Below are 21,176 nucleotides of genomic sequence, written 5' to 3' on the forward strand. Positions count from 1 at the left end.
ACTTGTAAATTATGTTTAATAGCTGCAATGGAATCATATGGTATACAAACACATTGCATTATGTTTATATGTTTAATAAGCATTTTTCTAACCCCTTTGGAATATTTGTAGTCCTACTCATAGCTGGTCTTTGGCGCCTCCGTGTGTGTATAATTGGCTACCACGCACAGAATTACATATATAGAATTTAAAATTGATAGAATCTCTGCTAAAATGTAACAAAACTTGGCAACACTGAAATATTTAAAGGTAACTATAGTGTATTTAATTTTCCTGTCCACTGAGTGTAAGAGAGATTTCAAATCAACAGCATATAGCCATTCATCCATATGCCTATATGGCATGCACACTAAAACATTCACAATATTAAATATATTTTCCTCAAAACATATAATACATGTTTTCCATCTTATTGTATGGATAAATATTTCATTATAATTCACAATATATATTGAACAAAAATATAAACGCAACATGCAACAATTTCAATGATTTTACAGAATTACAGTTCATATAAGGAACTCAGTCAATTTAAATAAATCAATAAGGCCCTAATCTATGGATTTCCCATTACTGGGTAGAGGCGCAGGGGTGGGCCTGGAAGGGAGTCAGGCCCAAGTGGGAGCCAGGTGGTCTGCTCTAAAATTATGTTGGAGGTGGCTTATGGTAGAGAAATGAACACTCAATTATCTGGCAAAAGCTCTGGTTGACCTTCCTGCAGTCAGCATGCCAATTGCACGCTCCCTCAACTTGAGACATCTGTGGTATTGTGTTGTGTGACAAAACTGCACATTGTAGAGTGACCTTTTATTGTCCCCAACACAAGGTGCACCTGTGTAATGATCATGCTGTTTAATCAGCTTCTTAATATGTCACACCTGTCAGGTGGATGGATTATCTTGGCAAAGGAGAAAAGCTCACTAACGGATGTAAACTAATTGGTGCACAGCATTTGAGAGAAATAAGCTTTTTTGGGCACATGGAACGTTTCTGGAATCTTATATTTCAGCTCTTGAAACATGTTGCTTTGACATTTCGGTTCAGTATACGTAGTTGAATACCATAGTAGCCTAGGCTAAACATGACCGCCCATACAGGATAACAATATGATACATAATAACCCAAAAGAGAGGGAAAAAGAGAGATGAGTTTACTGAAGAGGAACAAAACTTCCCTGTACAGAATCTAAATATTTATCAAACAAACTATATATTCAACAAGTGCTTTTCAACTGGTTTCTTCTGGTACAGAGGCTGTAGCTGTACTGGTCTGGTCTCTGTTGGTATAGAGGATTTACCTATACTTCTCTATGTAGTAGACAGAGTATCTGAGCTACTCTCTATTGCTGTACAAATTGAATCTGAGCTCATGTCTACTGCTCTGGAAGGTGCACCTGAACTGTAGTTTACTGGAGTAGATATTGTACCTACATGCTGTGGCTCTGAGACCAGCTGACAATCCTGGACTGCTTCTGTCAGGAGTGTCTGTACTGTCTGACACTGAGTTAGTGGGTCTCCTCAGACCTGATAGGTCAGGTCTTCCTCCCTCTCGGTCCACCTGACCACTGCTTCTCTGGGTTTCCATTGTTTTCAACACACTTCCTTGTTCTACACCAATCTGATAGCAATGAGTGTCTTATAGTTAATGGTTTTGGGGGCGAGAAGTGGTGGGGGTCTTGATGTATGGGAATTCGGGATGGAGGTGTTTGTTTGGGAGAACTTAAGTTCTTTCACCTCCTCTCTCTGCACGCTCCATCTTTATCCCTTCTCTGAGGGGTTGGTGGAGACCTCTGATCGTCAGTCTGGCTGTTGTGTGTGGCTCTGCTGGATTCCTTCTCTTGCACCTCTGACCCTGGCTCCACCTCAGAGTGGATGTCCTCCTGTTGTTGATCGTCACCTTGTTCTTTTCTATATCCATCTTCTTCCTTCCCTTCGTTCTATGTCTCTTCTTGCTCCTCTACCTTTCCCTCTTCCTCTCTCTCTGCATTTCATCTTCCCTCTGTCTCTCCCTCCCTCTCACCATCAACTTCTCTCCTTTCCTCTTCATCTCTCTCTCCCTTTGTCTCTGAGTCATTTATTTTGTCACTCCTCTCATGTAACTCCTGGTCATCTCGGTTCCCCCACTGTTTATCCTGAACCTGTTGGGAGTGTTAGATTGTGGTTCAGGCTGTATCCTTCACTGGCACGTGACATCTGATGGGTCTTTAGATGGGGTGAGATGAGCCCGTTCTCTTCCTCTCCCTCACTCTCTTTCGTCACTTCCCTCTCTCTCTCTCTACGTCATGTTGAAATGACGTAGAAACAACACAAACACATGTCAGATTTAACTGTGACTGTCTCTTTGTTTCTTTACTCACAAACCTGCATAGTTCTCCCATCTGATATATGACTGCTATCATACTGGTGTTCTTATCACGGGGACTTTTGGAGCTGAATATAGGGTTTGTTAATAAAACAAGTAAAAATATAATCAGAAACAGAAATGTCTTTAAAAAGTATGGACTAACCAGGGTTCTTGTTCAGCACTCTAACAGCACATGACATAGTCATTGGCAACCTTTTTGTGTTTGAACCTTTGACCTTTATTCCTCCCGAGTGGCGCAGCAGTCTAAGGCACTGCATCTCAGTGCAAGAGGTGTCACTACAGTCCCTGGTTCGAATCCAAGCTGTATCGCATCCGGCCATGATTGGGTGGTGCACAATTGGCCCAGGTTGGGCTAGGAGTAGGCTGTCGTTGTAAATAAGAATTTGTTCGTAATTGACTTGCCTAGTTAAATAAAGATTACATTTAAAAAATGTGTTACATCCCCATCTTTAGCTGATACCTAAAAATAGGTCCCGATCCATCATTGGATCACAAGTCCCGAAATGCCATTTAGGAGACAATGACAATGAATTTCACTCTCTGCTGAAAGGTCTGTATTTCCCCACCAATCATACACTCTGCCTCATACACCCCACTGAGCTGCTTGGTCAGCTGTCTGATTGTGATTTCTCCTGTTGTGGTGTTCAAGGATGTATTTTCTTTAAAATCCCGAAATTCCTGTATCCCGTCGGGATGCTCCATTCCACCTCCTTGTTTACTCCATGTTTCCAGAGGATCTCCTGTAGAACTCCACCAGGGATCCCAGGATTGATGATGACATTCCTGTTTGTGATGACATAACGTGTTGGTGAAGCTGCAGCTGCTATGGGAAAAGAGCAGAGTTACACCCTTGGAAATAGTGTTATAATTCCAGTAGGTTGCATCATCACTCTTAACATGTCATAGTCTTTAGTGGAGTGTTAACATCTCGTCCTACCCAGTAATAACAGCCCAGTATACATTCACATGTTCTTATAATGCACACCCTTAACTCGGCTCAATAGTCTGCTCCCTAACAAACATTAATGAAAAAAAGTTCAACTGTCGCTAGCTGGATGGCTGTGTCAAAACACCTGTTGTCAGTTTACACTCGACTGACATCTCCTCTTTGTTTCACTTGAGTGAGTCTAGACTATAATTATGAATACCTGCAGGAAATATAGTAACTTACCATTCATTCATTATCTGTCACAAATGCAACAGAAGATGGTGACTAATACTATTACTGTTGGAATTGATCGTCCTTGGTCAGCCAAGTGAGATCCATGAAGTCAAAGTGATAGGGTTATTTCTTCTTTTTTATAGAGGCCTACGCCTCAGACATTATTGAAAGTCGGGACAAAAGCAACTTTTTCTCACAACCCTTTTTTTAATATTAACATTTGAAATATGTCTTGTTTTTATAGAGCAAAGTATCAGCCCTCACACCATGTAAAGGATCATGTAAGCTCTTAATGAAATGTTTTTCTTCATCAAATGCACCTAAAAATACAAAATGTATGTTGGTATAAAAAACGTACTGTATACTGTACCAACACAATACATTATGTTGATGTGCTATAATACAGTGGTGAAAAAGTACCCACTAGTCATACTTGACTAAGGGTAAAGATACTTTAATAGAAAATGACTGCTGTAAAAGTCTAAAGGTATTTGGTTTTAAATACCCTTGAATAGAATTGTCTAAATATAAGAGAAACAAAGCATCCCCGTACAGAGCCTAACATTTTTGTTTAACAAACTTTTTCAACAAGTGCTTTTCAACTGGTTTCTCCTGGTACAGAGGCTGTAGCTTTACTGGTTGGTATATTTTCCTCTGTCGTAGACAGAGTATCTGAGCTACTCTCTATTGCTGTACTAGTTGTATCTGAACTGGTGTCTCCTGGTCCGGAGGGTGCACCTGAACTGGTGTCTCCTGGTCCGGAGGGTGCACCTGAACTGGTGTCTCCTGGTCCGGAGGGTGCACCTGAACTGGTGTCTCCTGGTCCGGAGGGTGCACCTGAACTGGTGTCTCCTGGTCCGGAGGGTGCACCTGAACTGGTGTCTCCTGGTCTGGAGGGTGCACCTGAACTGGTGTCTCCTGGTCTGGAGGGTGCACCTGAACTGGTGTCTCCTGGTCTGGAGGGTGCACCTGAACTGGCCTTTACTGGATTGGATAGAGTACCCCTTTCCACCTTTGGACTAAATGCTGTGGCTATAGGAAGAGCTGACAATCCTGGACTGCTTCTATCAGGAGTGTCTGTACTGTCTGACACTGAGCTAGTGGGTCTCCTCAGACCTGATAGGTCAGGTCTTCCTCTCCCTCTGTCTACCTGACCACTGCTCCTCTGGGTTTCCATTGTCTTCACTACACTTCCTTGTTCTACACCCATCTGGTTAACATGTCTTATAGATGATGGTTTTGGGGCGAGAGGTGGTGGGGGGGCTTTTTGGGGGAGTGTTTGTTTGGGAGAAGTTGGGCTCTTTCTTTTCTCTCCCTTCTGTGTCTCTTCTCCTTTCTTCCCTCTTTCTTCTCCCTCTCCTTTCACCTGCTCTTCTTCATTATTTTCAGTCTCTCTCTCCTGTCCATTTCTTTCTCCTCCATCATCTCTCCTATCTGTATCTTCTTGCCCCTCTCCCTCCTCTGTCACTGAATCATCTCCTCCTACCTTCTCAACATCTTCTCCATCCTCTCTTGTCCCCTCCTCCTTTCCTCCACTCTCCTCCTCTGTGTCTAAGATTAGGACTTTCTGGGGCATAAGCTGTCCATCTCCCGCTCCCTCTCTCTCTGTGCCATAACCAGCCATGCTTTGGTCAGTTCCTCTCCCATGATGCTCTCTGCTGTGCTGTGTCTCCAGAGTCTGTGGGTACGGTGAATTATAGTTAAGGCTGCTCCGAGGTGGTTTTGGAGGAGCAGTTTGGACAGAATCTTGGGTAACAGTCCCCAAGGTAACGTTCATGTTCTGTTTGGATTCTGTGTTCTGCTCTTTTTCTTCCCTCTGTCTCTTTCCGGACTCCCAACCCCAAACCTGATTCTGGTTGTTCAGTTTGAACGGGATATTACTCACAATAACATCTGTATCAGTGGATCCTGCCTTGTCTAGTAATGGTTTCTTCTCTCCCTCACCATCTCCAGTTTTCACAGCCTCACTGGCCTGGTTGATCTGATTGACCCTGTCCTTTAGTTCTTCATCTAGTAATAGCTTATTCTCCTCTTCCACAATCTCTGCCTGGCTGATTGCCACCACCTTCTCTCGATCCTCTTCAAGATGGCTGGCATTCCCTGTGCTCCGCAAATCTAGAGGAACAAAAATAAAGGAGAGAAAAGAAGGGAAGTCAGTGGGTATGCAGGTATGGAGCGACTAGAGGGCTTAGAAACAAAGGGAAATGCAACTTCAGACAAAGTGACAGATTTTCTTCAGTTGATTTTGAGTCTAAACCGAACACAATGAATCAACACAATGTCAATACAACGTCAAGGAGATTCATAACAAAGAACCCTGTTATAAGGTATTACTGTCCTTATTGAAAGACATGGGCTTACCTTTGGAACGCTTCTTGACGAGCCAGACCACAACAGCAACCACAACAGCGACCAACAACAAGACACCTGCACCAATACCAGTGTAGATGTAGATCACAGGATTACCTGACACACACACATACAGACACACACAGGTCAGGTCACATGGTCAGTGGAAACTCAACAAAGGAATTCCTATTCCTTTATCAACAGCATTAAAATACTTTAAGATGATTTAACCTTGACTGAGTATACCAACAGAATGGTCTTCTCTTTACAAAACCCAAGCCCTCTATATCTCGCCTATCTCTCTTGTTTACCTGTGGCCAGGCAGTCGATGCTGTTGTATGTCTGTGTCTTCTTACTGACTGGGTTCCTGGCCTCACAGGTGTAGCTGACTGACTCTGGGGATGTGATGTTGTAGTGCTGTCCAGTCTGCTCCTGGCTCCACATCTCCCCCTGGTGGTCAGGCCAAGACCAGCGGTATTCTAACAGTGGACCCTCAGCACTGCAGTGAATTGTTGCCACGGTACCGTTCAATTCACAGGTGACGTCAGGTTGTGATACTGGGTCTGTGGATGGAAATGGAGGAGTATGTTATGCAAAAGTGGAGGGAAAGTAAGGAATATTTCACACACATACACACTTATTCTTTACAATGTGTTTGTGTTGTAAAATGTTCTCTCTGTTAGTTTAGTAATGACTGTTGGCTGGCTGGTGATACTAAATGTCAATCATAGAAGTTTGAACGTTGACATTATGTCATTAATGGAGGAGTACATCAGCCAGAGGACACTTGGTGACACACACTACACACAGTACACACACTGTATATACACACTGCACACACACTGTACACACACTGCACACACACTGTACACACACACTGCGCACACACTGTACACACTCTGCACACACACTGTACACACACACTGGGCACACTGTACACACACACTGCACACACTCTGTATATACACACACTGTACACACACTGCACACACACTGTACACACACTGTAAACAGCTCTCTCTCTTCACAATGTGCTTGTGTTCCCAGGTTTTTTGCTGTTAGCTTAGTAACAACTGTTGGACTGAAAGTCTTGCACAATCATGGAAATGTTTACATTATTTCCTCTCTCTCTCTCCACTAACCTGTATGGCTGGTTAGTTTAGTTTATGTTTGAGAAATGCAATAGATACACAACCAGAAACAAAACGAATTTCAAAAGTGAGCAGCTCTTCAACAGTACTTATATCATATTACAACAAGCCAGTGGTTGCCAACCAAGTGACTTTATGACCCAAAGGTGGGACATGATTCATCCTTTAGGAAACCCTGACTCACCAATGACTTCCACTCTCTGCTGAAAGGTCTGTATTTTTTTACCAATCACACACTCTGCCTCATACACCCCACTGAGCTGCATGGTCAGCTGTCTGATTGTGATTTCTCCAGTCGTGGTGTTCAAGGATGTCCTCCCTTTAAAATCACGAAATTCCTGTATCCTGTCAGTGCTCCATTCCACCGCCTTGTTTACACCATGTTTCCAGAGGATCTCCTGTAAAACTCCACCAGGGATCCCAGGGTTGAGAATGACATTGCCGTTTGTGATGACATAACGGGTGGTGGACGGTCCAGCTGCTATGGGATGAGAACAGAGTTACACCACAGTTAACATGACATAGTCACATCACCCTCATATGGAATCATAATGGGCTGAGTTATTGTAAGGAGCAATGTTATTACCCTGTAATACAACAGTCTTCCCCCCAGTTTATTTTCTAGACCGTGTACAAAGGCCCCCAGCGCAACACTTGGCACACAATGCAGTAACTGAAACCCCAAATCTGTTAGGGCGGGGTAACAGAAAGTGTGGGGGAATAGACCGTAGGGTAAACTCTAGCTAGGCTAGTAATTAGCCTACATTCAGTTGAAGTATTCTGAATCACTTTTTATCTCAACAAAAGAAAATACATTAGTAGGTAAATGTAATAGAAAATGGCTAACAAAACCAAATATATTCCGAGGACAATCGTTCAAGGGATTTTTCCCTATTTTCCCCTTGGACAGGAGAGTAGAGAAGGCCGTCGATCATGGATCAGCGTGTACAAACATTAGATCTTACAAGACTGAAATCTCAGCTTTCTTTAATTGTCGCGACTCCAATTATAAATAGTCTACTAGCCCTGGGAAATTAACTGACTTACCATTGACGAATTGTCCGCCATAAATGCAACAGAATATAGTGACTAGTCCTATTACACTGGGAGTTGATATTCCTTGGTCAGCCATCGCCCGCAGGTGCGATCCATATGAAAGTGAAAGTGTTTTTCTTTCTCTTGAGGACTATTATGGTTTTGTCGTGTGTGTGCATGTTCACATGGAATGTAGTCGACCAAGGTGACCTACTGAAGTCATCCGAGGTCAAGGAAAGGACATTTGGATTCAAATGCGGAGATGTTGCTGATGATGATGATGATGATGATGAGGATGATGAATACTGGTAAGGTGTAAATTCTCTCTTGAACTAAAATTGGAAAAATACTGACAGTTTTGGGGGAAAGGCAATTATCCAAAGTGCAGGTGATGCAACTAACTTAATAGAACACTAGATGTCAGCATAGTTCTACAATCCATGACACCTGCCCTATTCCAATTCATGACTAATCACCTACACTTTGGCACTTCTGTTAGATAGAGGGAAATAAAGGTATCAACACATTCTGCCATTTACTTTCATTTGTCCAATCCTTTCAGATCTACTGTCCACTTGGGCACAGTTTGGAATTGGTAAGGGACTACAGTGTTATGAGCTTTTGTTAGGAAAAGCTGATCTGAAACCAGTATCATAAGGGACCTTTATATGACTAATATTCTTTTCTTTTTTTTCTTCTTTTTTTTTTTTTTACATCGTCATCATTTATGAGAATGTCCAAATAGTTTTGTGGCATTTAATGCCCCACAATGAATGTAGCCTAGATGTCTTTTTTGACATTAATTTCATAAGAACGTTTTTTTAAGGTTGTGTTTAGGACGTGCCTGGGAAAAAGCCTGTGTTGATACGGAAGAGGAAGAGTTTGTTTGATGGTTATTTTTTTACAGATTTTTTAAAAGATTTGACAAATACAATTATTTATACAATTGGATTTGATCTCTGCACTGCTGAAAGAGTAGGTACATACAGGGCTGAGACCCAGGAAAGAGTCTGACTACTAAACTGAAACCTGTACATTTTTCTCACAGTACATGTAGTAACAACACAATGGCCTGTACAGTACCACTGGCATTCCTTGTCCTTCATGGATTTCTCTCTCTTTCAGCAGGTAAGACTCTCTCCCTCTAACCCCCCCAAGCCTGTCAATTGGTTTTTGATTATGGTTTGTTTAGTCTGCATTTTTTACATTAAGAAACATTAGTAGTTTTTGGACAGTTATTTGAGGATGTCTATTAATTTTAAATTCCATGCTTTCATTAAAACAATCAAATAGGGTCAATCTGGTAAATAAAAAGGTTTTACCTATTGATGGTCACATTCATGGATTGCTATTGAACCTTTACATTTGATCATTGATTTGAGCAATATTATTGAGAAAATGAACAAAGGCGTTGTTAACAATTTCTTCAAAAATGTCTCTTCTGAGGTGCCTCTGTTACATGTTCTATTGTAAACCTAACAGTGTAATCAGTTTTTTTAACTTTCTTTGCACGATTTGACATTGCAATTTTATCTAACTATTCAAATCAAATCCAATTTTATTTGTCACATACACATGGTTAGCAGATGTTAATGCGAGTGTAGTGAAATGCTTGTACTTCTCGTTCCAACCATGCATTAATATCTAACAAGAAATCTATCCTAACAATTTCACGACAACTACCTCATACACACAAGTGTAAAGGAAAGAATAAGAATATGTACATAAAAATAAATGAATGAGCGATGGCCGAACAGCATAGGCAAGATGCAGTAGATGGGATAAAGTACAGTATATACATATGAGATGATTAATGTAGGGTATGTAAACATTATATAAAGTGGCTGTAACGGCTGTTGGAAGGAGAGGACCAAGGTGCGGCGTGGTATGTGTCCATACTTATTTAATGGACACAGCAATAACAAAAATAACAAAGAGAACGACCGAAACAGTTCTGGTTGGTGCAGACACGACACACAACAGAAAACAACTACCCACAAACACAGGTGGGAACAGGCTACCTAAGTATGGTTCTCAATCAGAGACAACGATTGAGGCCATAGAAATACAAATATAGAATGCCCACCCCAACTCATGCCCTGACCAACCTAAAATAGAGACACAAAAAAAGGAACTAAGGTCAGGACGTGACTCCGGCCGCAAAACCTAAACCCATAGGGGAGGGTCTGGGTGGGCATCTGTCCACGGTGGCGGCTCTGGCGCCATGCTGCTTGGTCCTTTTGTGATGGGTAGTTCTGTAACGGCTGTTGGAAGGAGAGGACCAAGGTGCAGCGTGGTATGTGTCCATACTTAACAAAAATAACAAAGAGAACGACCGAAACAGTTCTGTCTGGTGCAGACACACAAAAGAAAACAACTACCCACAAACACAGGTGGGAACAGGCTACCTAAGTATGGTTCTCAATCAGAGACAACGATTGACAGCTGCCTCTGATTGGGAACCATACCAGGCCAAACACATAGAAATACAAACATAGAACAATACATAGAATGCCCACCCCAACTCACGCCCTGACCAACCGAAAATAGAGACATAAAAAAAGAACCTAAGGTCAGGACGTGACAGTGGCATTGTTTAAAGTGGCTAGTGATACATTTATTACATACATTTTTCATTATTAAAGTGGCTAGAGATGAGTCAGTATGTTGGCAGCAGCCACTCAATGTTAGTGATGGCTGTTTAACAGTCTGATGGCCTTGAGATAGAACCTGTTTTTCTGTCTCTCGGTCCCCGCTTTGATGCACCTGTATTGACCTCGCCTTCTGGATGATAGCGGGGTGAACAGGCAGTGGCTCAGGTGGTTGTTGTCCTTGATCTTTTTGGCCTGCCTGTGACATCGGGTGGTGTAGGTGTCGTAGAGGGCAGGTAGGTTACCCCCGTTGATGCGTTGTGCAGACCTCACTACCCTCTGGAGAGCCTTACGGTTGTGGGCGGAGCAGTTGCCGTACCAGGCGATGATACAGCCCGACAAGATGCTCTCGATTGTGCATCTGTAAAAGTTTGTGAATGCTTTTGGTGACAAGCCGAATTTCTTCAGCCTCCTGAGGTTGAAGAGGCGCTGCTGCGCCTTCTTCACGATGCTGTCTGTGTGGGTGGACCATTTCAGTTTGTCCGTGATGTGTACGCCGAGGAACTTAAAACGTTCCACCTTCTCCACTACTGTCCCGTCGATGTGGATAGGGGGCTGCTCCCTCTGCTGTTTCCTGAAGTCCACGATCATCTCCTTTGTTTTGTTGACATTGATTGTGAGGTTATTTTCCTGACACCACACTCCGAGGGCCCTCACCTCTTCCCTGTAGGCCATCTCGTCGTTGTTGGTAATCAAGCCTACCACTGTAGTGTCATCTGCAAACTTGATGATTGAGTTGGAGGCGTGCATGGCCACACAGTCATGGGTGAACAGGGAGTACAGGAGAGGGCTGAGAACGCGCCCTTGTGGTGCCCCAGTGTTGAGGGTCAGCGGGGTGGAGATGTTGTTACCTACCCTCACCCTTACCTACCCTCAGGAAGTCCAGGACCCAGTTGCACAGGGCGGGGTCGAGACCCAGGGTCTCGAGCTTAATGACGAGTTTGGGGGGTACTATGGTGTTAAATGCTGAGCTGTCGTCGATGAACAGCATTCTTACATAGGTATTCCTCTTGTCCAGATGGGTTAGGGTAGTATGCAGTGGGATTGCGACAGCATCGTCTGTGGACCTATTGGGGCAGTAAGCAAATTGGAGTGGGTCTAGGGTGTCAGGTAGGGTGGAGGTGATATGGTCCTTGACTAGTCTCTCAAAGCACTTCATGATGATGATAGTGAGTGCTACAATAGTCATTTAGCTCAGTTACCTACCCTTTCTTGGGAACAGGGACAATGGTGGCCCTCTTGAAGCATGTGGGAACAGCAGACTGGGATAAGGATTGATTGAATATGTCTGTAAACACAACAGCCAGCTGGTCTGCACATGCTCTGAGGACGCGGCTGGGGATGCCGTCTGGGCCGGCAGCCTTGCGAAGGTTAACACGTTTAAATGTTTCACTCACGTTGGCTGCAGTGAAGGAGAGCCCGCAGGTTTTGGTATCTGGCCGTGTCAGTGGCACTGTGTTGTCCTCAAAGCGAGCGAAGAAGTTGTTTAATCTGTCTGGGAGCAAGACATTGTGGTCCGCGATGGGGCTGGTTTTCCTTTTGTAGTCCGTGATTGACTGTAGACCCTGCCACATACCTCTCGTGTCTGAGCCATTGAATTGCGACTCTACTTTGTCTCTATACTGACGCTTAGCTTGTTTGATTGCGGAAATAGCTACACTGTTTGTTTCTGGTCATCTTGCCCTGATTAAAAGCTGTGGTTTGCGCTTTCAGTTTTGCGCGAATGCTGCCATCAATCCACGGTTTCTGGTTGGGGAATGTTTTAATAGTCGCTTTGGGTACAACATCACCGATGCACTTGCTAATAAACTTGCTCACCGAATCAGCGTATTCATCAATATTATTGTACGATTCTATGTTGAACATATCCCAGTCCATGTGATCGGAGCAATCTTGAAGCGTGAAATCCGATTGGTCGGACCAGCGTTGAACAGATCTGAGCACAGGCGCTTCCTGTTTTAGTTTCTGTCTATAGGCTGGGAGCAACAAAATGGAGTCGTGGTCAGATTTTCCAAACGGAGGGCGGGGAAGGGCTTTATATGCGTTGCGGAAGTTAGAATAACAATGATCCAGGGTTTTGCCAGCCAGGATCGCGCATTCGATATGCTGGTAAGGTTTAGGGAGCCTTGTTTTCAGTTTAGCCTTGTTAAAATCCCCAGCTAGTTATTTCAGGGCCGTCGATGTGTCTGATTGGGGCGGGATATACACGACTGTGATTATGATTGAAGAGAATTCTCTTGGTAGATAATGCGGTCGGCGTTTGATTGTAAGGAATTCTAGGTCAGGTGAACAAAAAGGACTTGAGTTCCTGTATGTTGTTATGATCACACCACGTCTCGTTAATCATAAGGCATATACACCCCTCCCTTCTTCTTACCAGAGAGATGTTTGTTTCTGTCAGCGCGATGCGTGAAGAAGCCAGGTGGCTGTACCAACTCTGATGACGTATCCCGAGTGAGCCATGTTTCCGTGAAACAAAGAACGTTACAATCTCTGATGTTTCTCTGGAAGGCAACCCTTGCTCGGATTTTGTATACCTTGTTGTCAAGAGACTGGACATTGGCGAGTAGTATGCTCGGGAGCGGTGCGCAGGCACATCGCACGGTGCGTGGGCACATCCCAACCAGAAGACCGCTCCGTCTGCCCCTTCTGCGGCGCCGTTGTTTTGGGTCGCCGGCTGGGATCCGATCCATTGTCCTGGGTGATGGACCAAACAGAGGGTCCGCTTCAGGAAAGTCGTATTCCTTAAGGTTGGTGAGTTGACGTTGCTCTTATATCCAATAGTTCCGACTGTATGTAATAAAACCTAATATTTCCTGGGGTAACAATGTAAGAAATAACACATAAAAAAAACAAAATACTGCATAGTTTCCTAGGAATGCGAAGCGAGGTGGCCATCTCTGTCGGCGCCGGAAGTCATTAATTGGAATGTTATGTATGGATGCTGTAAAAGCTATTTAGATATTTTAAGGTCATTGTAGTACAATACATATTAAATATGAAAACTATTTTAGAATTACTTTATTTTTCCAGAAGGTACTTCAGTTGTTGCAAGTCGGATAAGATAAGACAAATATATATACTGTAGTATATATTGATTGAAACGCTATGATACTGATTGAAACGCTATTTAGCGCACACCGCTAACTAAGCTAGCCGTTTCACATCCGTTACATAAGGTGAGGAAACCGTCCATGTAAGGTGAGGAAACTGTCCATGTAAGGTGAGGAAACAGTCCATGTCAGCCTAGCGCATCTTTTTAAATAAACACAATTTATTTCAATCTCTAGTTGAGTAAAAAAAAAATGTTGTTCTGTTTAAAAGACAACAGAAAATTGCAGTAAACAGCGCCATGCTCAGGCAGAAAACTGGACGTTCTGTTCTGGCCAGACCCATCTTTTCAAAGAAAACACAATTTCATTCTTTATATATTTGAGCAAAATAAGTAGTTTTGTTGTGATCACCAGGGAATTCTAATAATTCAGGTAGAGGCAGTGAGGCAGATACATCTGAATGTTCTATCAAAGTGAGTAGTATAGTTTCCCTGGTTATGTGGCTGATAGTTTGAAATAATATAACAGTAAATTAATAGGTGACATTCAACGCTATTAACCTTTCTCCAATATATCCGCATAGTTTACACAGACCCACCGCGGGCCTTTGACAAATACATCTCCGTGTAAAAAGCCCCCCATGGTCTGTTTTGTCAACGAGCTCATCATATAACCAGGTAACTAGATGACCCCAATAATTAAGGTAATAAACTATGTTCTATTGCGAACTGTTCGGTGTATAACACCGAATCGATGTATTTCATTATTTTACTTGATCGTTGTTTCCCTGTTTACTACTACTTAAGTCAAAAACTAAATTAACTGCAACCCACAGTAAAATGAGAGAATAACAAAAAAAATCAGATGCCTGACTCTGCCCACCGAGGTGAGGCGCTCGCTGAAATAACCACTCGTATCGCATAACACCGAATCGATGTATTTCATTAAGCAAGTCAGTTAAGAACAATGGGTTCCTAGGGGCAGAACGACCTTGTCAGCTCGGGGGTTTGAACTCGCAACCTTCCGGTTACTAGTTACACGCTCTAACCACTAGGCTACCCTGCCGCCCCATTACACCGACAAGGTGTACATTCTCTCGTAGCTTAGGCTAACTAAAACTATCGGTACACTGACTGTTTCAAGTTGACAAACGGCTTTTTGAATTTCAAAAGTGCAGGTGATGCAAGTAACACAAGATGTCAGCATAGTTCTACAATCCATGAAAACTGTTGTTCACTGGCTTGGCCTATTCCAATTCAAGCCCAGTCACCGACACCTGGGTACTTCTGGTAGACAGAGGAAAGGAAAGATATCAACATCAACACATTCTGCCATGTTGCTTTCATTTGTCTAATCTTTTCAGATGTTCTCTCCAGTAGGTATATAGGGCTCAGTTTGGAATTGGTAAGTGATTACAGTGTATGAGCTTGCCACTCCTAAGTACAGACCCAAGGTCCGTTTTGAACGATTACCTAGCGTTAGGTTGAGAAAGGAAAAGCTGATCTGAAACCAGCATCATAAGTCAACGTTATATGACTAATGTAAATAAAAAAAGAAGGAAAATAAGTACATTTGTTGACATCGTCATAATTTATGAGAATGTCCTAATATGGAGTTTTGTGGCATTTAATGCCACACAATGAATGAATAAAATTGTTTAAATACGTTAAAAAAGGTTGTGTTTAGGACGTGCCTGAGAAAATGCCTGAGTTGATACTGATGAGACGATGAAGAGTTTGTTTGAAGCTTAATTTAAGATATGACATCTCTGCACTGCTGAGGGAGTAGATACATACAGGGCCTGCTGGTTGGATCATTTCCTCTACTGACACACACACACACACACACACACACACACACACACACACACACACACACACACACACACACACACACACAGACAGTGAGACCCAGGAAAGAGTCTGACTACTAAACTGAAACCTGTACATTTTTCTCACAGTACATGTAGTAACAACACAATGGCCTGTACATTACCACTGGCATTCCTTGTCCTTCATGGATTTATCTCTCTTTCGGCAGAAGGTAAGACTCTCTCCCTCTAACCCCCCCCCCCCCCCCCCCCCCCCCAAGCCTTTGGATTGGTTTTTTAAGATTTTTGTTTAGTCCGGGCTTTTTTTTTTACAGTAAAAAAGATGAGTAATTATTGGATCAGTTATTTGAGAAGAGGGTTTCTATTGGTTTTAAATAGCATGCTTTTCATTTAAATGATCATCAAATAGGGTCAATCTGGTAAATAAAAACGTCTTACCTATTGATGGTCACATTCATGGATTGCTATTGAACCTTTACATTTGATCGCAATTGATTTGTGCAATGTTAGGGAGAAAATGAACAACGACGTGGGCATGAAAAATGACATAAAATGTCTCTTCTGTGGTGCCTCTATTACGTGTTATCTTGTAAATGTAACTGTCATTTTAAACATTTTACCTTTATTTAACTAGGCAAGTCAGTTAAGAACAAATTCTTATTTTCAATGACGGCCTAGGAACAGTGGGTTAACTGCCTTGTTCAGGGGCAGAATGACAGATTTTTACCTTGTCAGTTCGGGGTTTCGATCTTTGATATCGCAATTTTATCTCATTATTAGAATGATTTGTATGGATATTGTAAATGCTATTTAGATATTTTAAGATCATTATGTGGGACAATACTTATTTCTTTACTTAAGTGTTTTTTCCATGTCAATGTAATTTATTTGACTTCAATTACCATTGATATATAAATGTATAAAATATCGGTCTTTTGACCAAGATTAACATCCTATTTACTCAAGGAGAAGGCTTAATCTGACCATCTGTGTCTATGAGATTGTCTCCAGATCGGCCATTTGTTTTAAAGAGGTCCTGTTATTTTAGTATCTGTGGCCTTTCAGACAGTTGTGGTTTTAGACATGTTCTGTTTCAAACACCCAGTACACAAAAACAGGAAGACTTATTAGAATGATCTGGGTTACTGTGGCTAACCCAACCAGTTGAACATGTCTTTTCATACAGTAGCATTATTAGAATTTGATCCAAGTTAGAAACACTTGGTATAAGTTGTGACACTTTATTTTATGGGCCTGTTTTAGAGCATATTTGCCTGGTAGTTGGCCTAACTGACAAACTATGAGGAACAGTTGTACTTGAAATTAACTTATTTTACTTTGAAATGTAGCATACATAATTGGTCATTTATACTGTAGATAAATGCTTGACCAGAAATGTCAATAATAAGATTTGAATTAGATCACATTTTCTAACTTTATTGACCCCAAAATGTAATAAAAGTGTGCTACCGTCAGCAACAACAGAGAATTATTCTGATCTCTTTTCTTCTCTTCTATCACAGATTCATGTGATAATTATTTCCAACCTGGAGGTAACTTCTCCATCCCTCTGAAATACACTGACTTGAGTTCGAAAGAAATAACCTGGAAACACAATGGCAGCGTTATATTTAAAAGAAAGAATGGAAAGTTCAAACCAGGCAAGACTGAGGACATCTTAGAGGATGGGTCTCTCCAACTGAATGGCCTGGTGTCGGCAAACGAAGGTACTTATAAAGCAGAAGTGTTCAACATCGACGGGAAAAGCATCAAAGATCAGTCCTTCAGCCTGTGTATGAAGGGTAAGTCTCCTTCTCTCTTTCTTTCCAAGCATACAAGTACCGTATCCTCTCCTTTAGAGACACTGACATTTTGTTTCCCTCCAGAAAAGGTCTCCAAGCCCTCAGTGAAATTCACCTGTTCTGATAAGGACGTCACCTTTACCTGTATCTTGACTAACACTGAGGGAGTGACTTTCAAGTGGAGCAAGAACAGACAGCCTTTAAATGGGGAAAAAAAAACAACCTTGATCATCGGTCTGAAACAACTGAAAGAGCTGGACACCTTCACCTGCTCTGTAGTCAATGAGGTCAGCACGGAGACAAGTGACATCATCAAACCAACATGCAAGGGTACAGTATGTTTTGAAGGGCTCAATTGCAATTCTCTTTGTGTATCTCTCTGTCTCTTTCTCTCTGGTTTTTTCTCTCTCTCTGTTTTTCTTCTTCTGTTTTCAGGAAAAGAAAGTGACCGATATTTAAGATTGGTGGAGCACCACATAAAAAAGACAAAGACAGTAAAACATCTCATTTGTCTCTCCTTCTGCTCCACCCCTCATCCCACACCCTCCTCTCAGCTGTCTCAAAATCGATTGATCGGCGTTTACTGTTTGGTTTTGATTTCTTGACCATGGTGTGCATCCTGGCCGGGGGAGGGGGCTTGGTACTCCTCCTCATCATCATCACCTTGGTGTGCTGTTGCCTCAGCCGACGCAAGAGCCAGATGCACTTTGAAGGTAATCGCTTCAGACCAAAGCTCAAATGTCTATGGCTATTGTGTTGGTGTTCTGTGCACAGAGACATTTATGGTGTCTACAGTATCTTTCTTTTGTTCCCTCCCTCATTTCATCTGTTCATTCTCCTTCACAGAGGAAAGAGAGTTGAGACTAGCCCCCCTGACCAAGACCCAGCATCCTTACCACTCAGAGGGCCAGACAAAGCATCCTTCTCACCCAGAGGGCCAGAAGCAAAGGCAGAGACCCCCCGGTGGGGCCCCACCTGGTTCCACCGGCCCCAGGCCCACGGCCAGAGCCTCCAACCAGGCAGAGCCCCAACCCAGAGCCCAGGCTCAAGGGAGGCCTCCACAGACACCACTCGATGACGATGAAGAGCATCCCCCACCACTACCCCAGCCCAGGAAGAAAGGCCCTCACCCCCCCAGACACTGAGTCTGGAAACAGGTTTAGCCTATATACTTTCTGATCCAAGGAAAGGAGTTCCAGCAGTCTACATGTTGAACATTTTTGTTCAATAACATGTTGTTATCTAAAGAATAGAAAAGGAAAGAAAAAACACCCAGACAGTGTTCTATTGTACAAATTAATGTAGATTATTTTTACACTAGTTTTTATATAAATTAAATGTTTTTCTTCCAACGCCTTTTCAAAATTCGGTTTCATTGTTTTTATGTTGAGTTGAGTGTTTATCAAAATCATCCATAGGTTGTAGCCTACCTATCTATCCACCTCCTCTTGAGGTAGTGATCTTAACTTGATGTCTGTGTGGTTGTCAATAAAAAGTAAAGAATTACAGGCACATACTGTAGTCATTGACTGAATTATGTGATTGCCAACCACAAAGCTAATAATGAAGCTGTGCTTTGAGGCAATGTATGGCATCTTTCAATGATTAATAGCTGAAACACCTGGGTTCACTTCAAATACTATTTAGAGTGTTGCAATTACTTTCAAATACATTTTGAATTTAGTATATGGATATTTTTCTATGAAAGTACAAGTACACCTAACAAAAATATTAAGGCAACATGTAAAGTGTTGGTCCCATATTTCATGAGCTGAAATAAAAGATTCCAGAAATGGTCCTTTTTCAAAAAAAGCTTTTCTCTCTCAAATTTTGTGCACAAATCTGTTTAAATCCCTGTTAATGATCATTTCCCCTATGCCAAGATAATCCATCCACCTGACAGATGTGGCATATCAACAAGATGATTAAACAGCATGATCTTTACACAGGTGCACCTTGTACTGGGGACAATAAAAGGCCACTCTAAAATGTGCAGTTTTGTCACACAACACAATGCCACAGATGTGTCGTGTTTTGAGGAGCTGTGCAATTGGCATGCTGACTGTGGGAATGTCCACCAGAGCTGTTACCAGAGAATGTCATGTTAATTTCTCTACCATAAGCCACCTCCAACGTAGTTGAATTTGGCAGTATGTCCAACCGGCCTCACAACCGCAAACGCTGTGAACAGAGTGCCCCATGGTGGGGTTATGGTATGGGCAGGCATAAGCTACAGACAACGAACACAACTGCATTTTACCAATGGCAATTTGAATGCACAGAGATACCGAGATGAGATCCTGAGGCCCGTTGTCGTGCCATTCATCCACCTCCACCTCATCTTTCAGCATAATAATGCACAGCCCCATGTCGCAAGGATCTGTACACAACTCCTGGAAGCTGAAAATGTCCCAGTTCTTCCATGACCTGCATACTCACCAGACATGTCACCCACTGAACATGTTTGGGATGCTCTGGATCGACAGCTTGTATTTGAAAATAGTTTAAAATAGTATTCTATTTATAGAAATACTTTCAAATTATCTAGTTGATTCGGGCAGCATTATTTGAAAATACTCAAATACACAGGAAATAAGTATTTCAAATACAAATAATTAAAATGCAAATGTATTTGAACCCAGGTCTGATAGCTAACAATTGCAAGATGATAAGAATAGTTGTGAAAATGTTTCCATTCACATCATTGTGCATTTGAGTCATTCTCTTTATTCACACCTCTGAGTAAAGCGCTCATGTAATCTCTTGTTTTCCTGTTACATCGCTGAGGCCTCTTGGCTGTGGTTTTAGCACAGCACCAACCAATAGCATGCAGGGAGCAAAGATGCTGAAAGCAACACTTATCTGAAGCCTTCGCTTCCACACCTCTTACATCCTTTTCCTGTGTGTGGGGGAGGGATGTGACAGTGTGTGTGTGTGTGTGCGTGCGTGCGTGCGTGCGTGCGTGTGTGTGTGCGTGCATTTGTGTATGCTGAAATGCACAACTGTTAACACAGGATTTTGTACCCATTTTTTTTACAAGCATTTCACTACACTTGCATTCACATCTGCTAACCATGTGTATGTGACCAATAACATTTGATTTGAAAAAAACCTCTCCATCACACGCCTGTTCACTATATAAACCCTAGATAGCGCTTTGCTTCCATGTTCATTTAATCTGCTTGCATGACTATTCAACAGTAATAGTGAAAGTGGGTGGGCCAGGGACCTACTTGTGGGCCATTAACATTTTCCTTTAGGTCACATTTAAACGAGTTAGTTGACAGAAATCTGAATATGTTCCTGGAAGACTTTGGCTGGGTCACTGACAGCGAGTAAACGTTTGGGAACCAGTTTGATGACAGACCGGCAGGAGTCACAATAAAGTTAACCGAACGTAGCAGGCGTAAGAGCAACGCCTGAACGGAGTTCCCACATCCAGGTTTTCAGCGGAAAAGGAGGAAGGTAGGTGGAAAATAGCTGTATCCCCGATACACGTTGAGGCTATAGTAAACTCAGGTTTATCACTCAGAGCCATGTTCGACAGTCTGAACTCTGACCCCTAAACTAATCACTTCCCGTCTCTGGGTTAAATCAATGTGCCCTTAGGCACAGATCTAAGATCAACCTACCCTCCCCAAATCCTATTGCCATAATCGTTAGGGAGAAAACACAAAACTGACCTAAGATCAGGTTTGAGAGGCAACTTGGACCTACTGTCTAAAACAAAGTGAGAAGGCTTGTGGTTTGACCTTCAGTTTCCTGTCTGGGTTGTTAA

General features: G+C 42.4%; 2 protein-coding genes across 8 annotated transcripts; one reads left to right on the forward strand and one right to left on the reverse strand.

Moving 5' to 3' along the window:
* Nucleotides 1-3,710: 3,710 nt before the first annotated feature.
* LOC110495665 (cell wall protein IFF6) lies at nucleotides 3,711-8,348 on the reverse strand. Of its 3 annotated transcripts, none has more exons than XM_021571015.2 (6): nucleotides 8,074-8,348; nucleotides 7,211-7,507; nucleotides 6,187-6,438; nucleotides 5,888-5,992; nucleotides 4,496-5,641; nucleotides 3,711-4,462 (listed from the first exon to the last, which is right to left on the reverse strand). In XM_021571015.2, exons 1-6 carry the CDS (start codon nucleotides 8,156-8,158, stop codon nucleotides 4,125-4,127), a joined length of 2,223 nt encoding a protein of 740 aa, XP_021426690.2. In that variant the 5' UTR covers nucleotides 8,159-8,348; the 3' UTR covers nucleotides 3,711-4,124. The 3 variants fall into 3 exon arrangements, with proteins under 3 accessions (XP_021426690.2, XP_021426691.2, XP_021426688.2); XM_021571016.2 differs by having other exon boundaries at nucleotides 3,711-4,231; nucleotides 4,265-5,641; XM_021571013.2 differs by having other exon boundaries at nucleotides 3,711-5,641; nucleotides 8,074-8,347.
* Nucleotides 8,349-13,221: 4,873 nt separating this feature from the next.
* On the forward strand, nucleotides 13,222-18,904 carry LOC110495667 (T-cell surface antigen CD2). Of its 5 annotated transcripts, none has more exons than XM_036952018.1 (6): nucleotides 13,222-13,462; nucleotides 15,726-15,808; nucleotides 17,120-17,398; nucleotides 17,483-17,728; nucleotides 17,953-18,111; nucleotides 18,245-18,904. In XM_036952018.1, the coding sequence occupies exons 1-6, from the start codon at nucleotides 13,284-13,286 to the stop codon at nucleotides 18,541-18,543; spliced, it is 1,245 nt and encodes a 414-aa protein (XP_036807913.1). In that variant the 5' UTR covers nucleotides 13,222-13,283; the 3' UTR covers nucleotides 18,544-18,904. The 5 variants fall into 5 exon arrangements, with proteins under 5 accessions (XP_036807913.1, XP_036807915.1, XP_036807914.1 ...); XM_036952020.1 differs by having other exon boundaries at nucleotides 13,233-13,466; XM_036952019.1 differs by lacking the exon at nucleotides 13,222-13,462 and adding an exon at nucleotides 13,850-13,935.
* Nucleotides 18,905-21,176: the final 2,272 nt, after the last annotated feature.

Source organism: Oncorhynchus mykiss, chromosome 18, assembly GCF_013265735.2.
Source record: "Oncorhynchus mykiss isolate Arlee chromosome 18, USDA_OmykA_1.1, whole genome shotgun sequence".
In the NCBI taxonomy this organism is placed as follows: domain Eukaryota; kingdom Metazoa; phylum Chordata; class Actinopteri; order Salmoniformes; family Salmonidae; genus Oncorhynchus; species Oncorhynchus mykiss.